Source organism: Enhydra lutris, unplaced genomic scaffold (genome assembly GCF_002288905.1).
Source record: "Enhydra lutris kenyoni isolate GAN:26980312 unplaced genomic scaffold, ASM228890v2 scaffoldscaffold10, whole genome shotgun sequence".
In the NCBI taxonomy this organism is placed as follows: Eukaryota; Metazoa; Chordata; class Mammalia; order Carnivora; family Mustelidae; genus Enhydra; species Enhydra lutris.
Window position 1 is genome coordinate 6,732,468 of NW_019154094.1, and position 7,879 is coordinate 6,740,346.

Here is a 7,879-nt window from a genome sequence, read left to right on the forward strand (position 1 = left end):
GATTTGGGACAAGCCATCTGCTTCCCAATCCCTACAGCCGTAGGCAACACATACAATTCACAGGCAAGGAGACTTGACTCTGGCCTGCAAGAGAGAGGGGAGGACAGTGGTCATGGGCCTTCCTGACTTCAGTCACATCACTCTGGGGGCTCCCTGGTTGGCGGGGGGGCTAGAAGGGAAGGCTGAAAGAGGGAGGCTCATCAGAGCTTCTGGCTTCTCTCCTGTTCCCTTGGCCCCAGCCACCGGGAGGCACAGAAATGTTGGAGCTGCACAGGGTTTATGGATCACTGACAAGAGAGAGGCTGGGAATGGGGAACGGAGCTGAGCAAGGTCACCAGGCAAGCAGGAGGGGCTGCCCAGGTCAGGAAGCTGAATGTCTCATCTTCCTCATTGGCGGCAAATGTGGAGATGGGAAATCTGATTTTGCAATGGGTCCCTGGCCCAGGGTGGGTTTTCTTGCACAGGCCAGGGTGTGATTGCTTACAGTGGCCTTGGCCTTTCCCAGGAGGACACATTCTTTGGTTTGACACTTCCTGTCTCCCCCACCATATACCTTGCAACCACCACCAGGGGAAGACAGATGGGCCCTAGTAGCTGAAATCCGGGCAAGATCTGGGTTTCCCCTTTCTGGCCGGACAGAGTGTCCTGGGACACCATGGCCCAGGCCCCTCTTGGGAATCACTCCAGAAAACAAAGGCATATGTGCTAGAAATGACCCATCACCACCCCCATGAGGTGTAGCTTTTCTTTCGACGGCTGGTCTCTAAACCTGGCTCTGGACCCACTGGTTGTTGGACCTCTCTGAGGGCCGAGCCCAGTGCCAGGTCCTGAGAGGGGCCCAAAGATGAAATGGGTCCTGTCCCCTAGGGAACCTGTGAGATGAAGGGAAAGCAGAGTCTTGCCCTCGGGAGCCTCTGTCTGGGGGACAAACTTGGCACATTTGGGAAGCCCTGGGGGGAGGCTAGACAGATGGAGCGGCTTGGGGAGTCCAAGTTTGAGGGGGCAGCTCAGGCCTTCATGACTCTTGCCTGAAGGGATAGGTAGCCTTATCCTGGGGACCAGCCTCAGTCTAAAGGGAAGGTTGGTGAGCTGTCTCCCATCTTGATGTTGGGTGTGGGGTGCATCATAGAGGATGCCAGCTGGGGGTGACATTGGGCCAGACCTCCCAGAGAGGCTGACTCTGAGGAAACATGTAACAGGACCCTGGAGCAGTGGGTGTTGATGTTGGCAAGGAGGGCACAGCTCCCAAACCTGTGTGTGGGCATGCACCTGTTGGGGAATGGTTGAGTTCGAGTCACTGCTAGGCAAGGAGACCTGACCCTGACCGCACTCACAAAAATTCCCCGGGGGGGGCAAGACGTGACAGGACACATGTGTCCCCATGCAGACATTGCAGGACATGTAATGCCCATCCTGAAGATGAGGAGAGCCCACTGAGGCCCAGGAAAACAAAGCAACTTGCTCCAAGTCACACAGCTAGGAAAAGATGGTGCTCACGATGCCCCCATTCCAGGTTGTCTGGCGGTCTGGTCCTGCAGCGGGGAGAGGCACACAGTGGGAATTGCGGAGTCTGGGTAGAACCGATGCGAAGCCCTGCTTGACCAAGAGGCCACTGGGGCAACAGCTGGCCTGTGAAACTAGGTTGCACAGCAGCCCATTTCTCCTTTTTTCTCCCAGGACTGAGTGTGCAACCAGCATCATGCATCCAGGCTGCCACCTTCTGATGTGCCCCGCCCGAGCCCCCAAGAGTCCCATGGGCCGCTGGAGCCAGAAACTTCCCCAAGGCTCACAGCCTCATGGCAGTTGCACAGGGGAGCTGGGACTAGCATGGCCTCTGGACCCTTCTGTCACTCTGGCTGATCATTTCTCCCAGCGGTGCTCTCTCCACACCCCCCAGACCCAGACACCCTAGCCTGAGGTCTCAACGAGAGAATTGGACAGAGAGAGTCATTTGGGGTCAATTCAGAGGAAACTTTCTGGAGGAAGCAAAGAGGAGCAAAGAGAAGGAGGTCGCTCTGACTGGTCAGAGTTCAGGGGAGCCTTCACAAGGTGGAGGGGCATGCTGAGCGGAGGGAGCAGGTGCAGAGGTCAAGCAAGAGAAGGAGGCTCAGAGGGGTCTGGGCCGTTTGCGTATATAGGGCATCCTGGTGTCTGGGGTGTGCAGGACTGCGGGTGACGGCAAGGGGGAGCAACAAGACTCCAGGTTCTGGGGGTGCCTGGGTGGCTCAGGCGGTTAAGTGCCTGCCTTCGGCTTAGGTTATGATCTCAGGATCCTGGGATCGAGCCCCATGTCGGGCTCCCTGCTCAGCGGGAGTCTGCTTCTCCCTCTCCCACTCCCCCTGCTCATGCTCTCTCTTTTTTTCTCCCTCTCTCTCTCAAATAAATAAATAAAATCTTTAAAAAAAAAAAAAGGGGCGCCTGGGTGGCTCAGTGGGTTAAAGCCTCTGCCTTCGGCTCAGGTCATGATCCCAGGGTCCTGGGATCGAGCCCCGCATCGGGTTCTCTGCTCGGCAGGGAGCCTGCCTCACCCCCTCTCTCTGCCTGCCTCTCTGCCTACTTGTGATTTCTGTCTGTCAAATAAATAAATAAAATCTTTAAAAAAATAAAAATTAAAATTAAAAAAAAAAAAGAAGAAAAAGACTCCAGGCTCTGATACCAGCTCAGGAGGCATGTGGGCTCCTAAAGGCAGGGGTTTGAAAGAGCCCCTAGAAAATTGCTGTGGATGATAGGTTGTGGCCTGGGAAGAGTCCGGAACCTAGACAAAGTGGAGTCTGGAGATTATGGTCACACTCCAGAGGAGAGAAGATGATGATAGAAACCAGAACAAAGGGGCACCTGGGTGGATCAGTCGGTTAAGCATCTGCCTTTGTCTCAGGTCATGATCTCAGGGTCCTGGGATCGAGTCCCGCATCGGGCTCCTTGCTCAGGAGGGAGCCTGCTTCTCCTTCTCCCTCTGGCACTCTCCCTGCTTGTGTGTGTTTTCTCTCTCTCAAATGAATAAGTAAACTCTTAAAAAAAGAAAAAAGAAAGAAACCAGGACAGGGGGCTATGGGGGAGGTCAGAAGGGAGTGTTCCCAGGAAGAAGGAGCAGGCGGGGCACACCACAAGCATTCATCTCAGGGTTTATGCAATGGCACTGAGCAAAACAGCAGGCCCAGTGACCTAGTGGAGACAAGCAGGGGGTACTCATGGGGGTCTTGAATATAGAGATACAGACCAGGTCTGTCTCTCATAACTGGTGTCCTGAGAGGGGATGTCCCCAGGGAGATGTGAGGACTGGGAAGAGAAACAGCTCAGGATACAATTCTGCAAGGCCCCCCACCCATATTAAGAGAAGGGTCCCTTGGAGGAGATTGAAAAGGAGTACCAGGGACATGAGAGGGAAGCCAGGAGAGTGGCATCAGGGACAATGGAGCAGGGGTCATCAGTGCCTGCGCAGGTAAAGACAAGGCTTGAGAGGGACCACTGCATCCAGCGAGGGCTGGCCAGCCTATGGCAGCCGTGAGTGTGAGAGAGAGTGAAGAAGGGGGTCCGTGAAGGAAGATGACCCTTCCTCGGGCTTGGGTGGGGAGGAGCCAGGGCAATGGGCCATATCTGGTGATGGCTGGGGCCATTTTCAGGCTGAGAAAGGCAGTGGAGAAGACCCAAGAAAGGGGGACAGCCAGAGCTGAGCCCCTGAGCTGTCCGGGGGCTGGGTCCAGAGAACAGGATGTTGTGACTTTGAAGGTTTCCATTACAACTGACTGGGGGGGGGTCAGGCTCTAGAGGAGGGGTGGTTACTGTTATTCATTCATCAAACATTAGCTGAGTGCCAACTGGATGCAAGACAATGCCTAGAGCTGGAGATTGAGTGGTGAATACATTATATTACCGTGATTCCTGGGGAGAAGGATGTTGGACAGCTGCCTGTCTCCCTTTTTCTCCAGGGTACTCAACTGTCTTGAGCAACCCTGGCCATGACACTCCCCTGTGGGGCCCAGGAGAGGCCAATACATTGCCGGGGAGATGGAGAAACTATTTCTTTAGTCGCACGTGAGGACCACTTGCCCGCTGTCCAGCAAGTCCCGTGAGGCAACCACAGGAGGGACTGAGGCAAGCCTCTGCCCACATCCTGGCAGGCAGCCAGTGATGGGTGGGTCAGGAAGGCTCCTGGTTGGGTCTTTGCATCAGGCTCAGGCTGGGCATAAAGGAGGGACCTGCAGGTTGGGAGGAGGTCGACTTGGGGACCATGGAGACCCAGAGGGACAGCACTTCCCTGCAGCGGTGGTCACTGTTGCTACTGCTTCTCGGCCTGGTGGTCACTCCGGCCACCTCACGGACCCTGAGCTACAGGGAGGCTGTGCTCCGTGTTGTGGATAGCTTAAACCAGCGGTCCTCAGATGAGAATCTCTACCGTCTCCTGAAGCTGAACTCACAGCCCCAAGGAGTGAGTCGGGGAGGGTGACAGTGGGAGGGACGCTCTGCTCTGGCCAGCCAGGATGTCCGTGCTGTCCTTTCCTTTTTTCATGCTTTCCTCATGTCAAGAAGGCTTTTCTCTAAGTGTGGTCCAACCTCTTCAGGAAACCTTCCCAGAGCTGTGTGCCGCCTCCCAACCCCCCCAGCATGAGCGCTTCTTGACTTAGAATCTCTGCTGTGTGTGAAGAGGTGCCAGTCCCATTCAGCCTTATGGAAGTTCTGGGGATGAGTGGGATTACTGGCTCTGCCCTGGGAAGGGCTCTGCTCAGCCTTGAGATTCCAGCGGCAATGTCTTTGTCTCCAGGAGACCCCTGGTTTCCTGCGGCTCCCTGACAAGGGGGTGCCACTCATTAGAGCTTGTCTGAGGTCTGCTCATGCTCTCTCAGCTTGGGGAGGGCGGGAATGGGCTCTGCCCTCCTCACCTCTGTGCCTTAGCACGTAGCCAGTGTCAGACACACAGCAGGGGCTGTTGAACGGCTGCTCTCTTAGCTGGGAGGTTGGTGGGGGGCACAGGCTGGGGGAGCTGGGCAGGGATACAGATTAGAGAAGGCAAACATGAGCCTGAGTCTGGTCTTCCCACTTCCTCCCCTGACCAGGACGAGAACCCAAACATCCCGCAGCCAGCAAGCTTCACCGTGAAGGAGACTGTGTGTCCCAAGACGACAGAGCAGCCCCTGGAGCAGTGTGATTTCAAGGACAATGGGGTAAGGCTGGGGGTGCCGGCAGATGCCCCCCTGGGAGCTGAGCAAATGGCTTCCTGGGAATATTTCCAGCCACTGGGGTGAGGCTGGGAGGTTATGGCACAGGGGTTCCAATTTGACCCAGAGCCTCCTCTTCTCAGCTGGTGAAACAGTGTAGTGGGACAGTCAGCCTGGATGAAGACAAGAGCTACTTTGACATCAGCTGTGAGGAGGTGAGTGGCCCCTTCTGGGTTGCAGGGATTAATGGGGGTGATGTATAGAACATCCTATGGGCCACTTAACCACTGTCACATCCAGGCAGAGAAAGCCATTCCTACCCTGGGCTTCTCCCTTAACCTGAACCTCAGGTCTCCAGGACTGTCTCTGCAACCCTTTAGAACAGTGGTTTCCAAAGTGTGATCCTGAGAACCTGGGAATTTGTTAGAAATGCAAATTCTCAGGGTGCCTGGGTGGCTCAGTGGGTTAAGCCTCTGCCTTCAGCTCAGGTCATGATCTCGGGGTCCTGGGATCCAGCCCCACATTGGGCTCTCTGCTCAGCAGGGAGCCTGCTTCCCCCTCTCTCTCTGCCTGCCTCTCTGCCTACTTGTGATCTCTCTCTCTCTCTCTCTCTGTTAAATAAATAAATAAAATCTTTTTTAAAATGCAAATTTGCAGGCCCCCCTCAGACCTGCAGAATCAAATTCTGGGGTAGGGCCCAGCAATTCGTATTTTAACAAACCCTCCAGGGGATTTGGACTCCTTTTGAGGCTTGAGAGCTAGTTTGAGTAATGAGCTTTCAGCTGTGAGACTGTGTGAAGCCCCCTGCCTTCTCTAGGCCAGTTTCTTCCTCCATGGGTGTAGGGATTCAATCAGCCACATACTCAGAAGATTAGAGCCAGAGGATGACCTGGAGCCCCAAGGCTCGTGGGGTGGCCCAAGAAGGGGAGTGTCTAGGATGGGAGGGGTTTTGTCTTGACCCTGGGTCCAGACCAGCCCCCATAAAGAATCTGTTTCCTTTTGATGCACAGAACCTGGAAGTCAGCAAATTCGGCTGGCTGCGCGATCTCCTCAGGAGAGTGGGGCAGCGTATTGGCAGAATTGGCGGGAAAATCAGGAGAATCTTTACGAAGTATCAGCCGCCCCAGGAAGAGTCCTAAGGGTCTGCTTTGCCCTGGCTCAGGCTTCTAGAACCTGAAAAATAAATTTTTGTGAAAGCAACTTCCTCCAAGCTTCAATTTTACTTGTCTTGCCTCTGCCTTACCATGACGGAATCTTCAATCCTGGGAGGGCTTGTGCGTGTGCGCACGTATGTGTGTGTGCGCGCGTATGTGTGTGTGCGCGCGTATGTGTGTGTGTGCGCGCGTGTGTGTGCGCATATGTGTGTGTGTGTGCGCGAACACGCACCCATGCAAAACACAAAGGTCTGCGTCGCTCTTCCACCCAGAAGGGCATGGGGTGAGGCTGGAGGACTAAGAGGGCAAGGGAGGTGTCTCCATTCTCAGGGTTCTTCCCCATGCCCTTCAAATGCATCCCACCATCCTCGTTGAACACCCAGCAGTGATGAAGGAGATGCACCTTGTGTGTAGTGGTAGTGGAAAGGCTGCAGAGCTGTTCCTGCTCCCGTGGAGATAACAGCTGAGGGAGGGGCCAGGCATTTTCTCAAACACAGGCAGTTCAGTCTCTGGCCCTCTGGGTTCTAAGGTCAGCCTGCTGGTACAATTCCCATAAAGTTCCAATTCCCCTTGTAAAGCCTAACTCTGGGGGCGCCTAGGTGGCTCAGTGGGTTAAAGCCTCTGCCTTTGGCTCAGGTCATGGTCCCAGGGTCCAGGGATGGAGCCCCGCATAGGGCTCTCTGCTCGGCAGGGAGCCTGCTTCCCCCTCTCTCTCTGCCTGCCTCTCTGCCTACTTGTGATCTCTGTCTGTCAAATAAATAAATAAAATCTTTAAAAAAAAAAAGAAAAGAGGGATGCCTGGGTGGCTCAGTTGGTTAGGCAGCTGCCTTCGGCTCAGGTCATGATCCCAGCGTCCTGGGATCGAGTCCCACATCGGGCTCCTTGCTCGGCAGGGAACCTGCTTCTCCCTCTGCCTCTGCCTGCCATTCTGTCTGCCTGTGCTCGCTCTCTCTCCCTCGCTCTCTGACAAATAAATGAATAAAAATCTAAAAAAAAGAAAAGAAAAGAAAAGCCTAACTCTGGAAAGCCCACCACTCTTGGCATCTCCTCTGGCATTGGAAAACATCACTGTTTCTTTCTTTCTTTTTTTTTTTTTAAAGGTTTTTATTTATTTATTTGACAGAGATCACAAGTAGGCAGAGGCAGGCAGAGAGAGAGGGGAAAGCAGGCTCCCCACTGAGCGGAGAGCCCGATGCAGGGCTTGATCCCAGGACTCTGGGATCATGACCTGAGCCGAACGCAGAGGCTTAACCCACTGAGCCACCCAGGCACCCCACATCACTGTTTCTTTAGCTGGGTAGCAGATTTAAGTTGGGGGCTTGTGTTTAGGGATCATATGGTACCAACATTTGGAACTATTAAAAGCAAGAATCTTGGTCAACAGGTTGAAGAGCTCTGGCTAGAAGAGACATGGGTGATTAGAATACTGTCAGTGTCTTGCCCACTTGCCATTCAGTAGCTGACTAGAAGCACCTGTGGCTCTTTGCCAGGAGAGTTAGCACTCCGGGGAGTAGCCTCAACCAAAGATTGGCAGGAGTTGGTGGAAAAATATTTTCTCCTCCTTGTTCCTTG

At 54.3% G+C, this 7,879-nt stretch overlaps 1 protein-coding gene across 1 annotated transcript; it reads left to right on the plus strand.

Annotated features, from left to right (window-relative positions):
* Positions 1-4,185: 4,185 nt before the first annotated feature.
* On the plus strand, positions 4,186-6,353 carry LOC111144247 (cathelicidin antimicrobial peptide). Its single transcript, XM_022498466.1, has 4 exons — positions 4,186-4,426; positions 5,052-5,159; positions 5,297-5,368; positions 6,164-6,353. The coding sequence occupies exons 1-4, from the start codon at positions 4,229-4,231 to the stop codon at positions 6,290-6,292; spliced, it is 507 nt and encodes a 168-aa protein (XP_022354174.1). The 5' UTR covers positions 4,186-4,228; the 3' UTR covers positions 6,293-6,353.
* Positions 6,354-7,879: the final 1,526 nt, after the last annotated feature.

What these genes read in the sequence shown, in the direction of transcription:
- LOC111144247 (XM_022498466.1), top strand. Translation starts at nt 4,229, where the DNA reads ATGGAGACCCAGAGGGACAGCACTTCCCTGCAGCGGTGGTCACTGTTG. An exon ending in TGAACTCACAGCCCCAAGGA is followed by an intron (nt 4,427 to 5,051) that starts GTGAGTCGGGGA and finishes TCCCCTGACCAG; the next exon opens with GACGAGAACCCAAACATCCC. An exon ending in TTGACATCAGCTGTGAGGAG is followed by an intron (nt 5,369 to 6,163) that starts GTGAGTGGCCCC and finishes TTTGATGCACAG; the next exon opens with AACCTGGAAGTCAGCAAATT.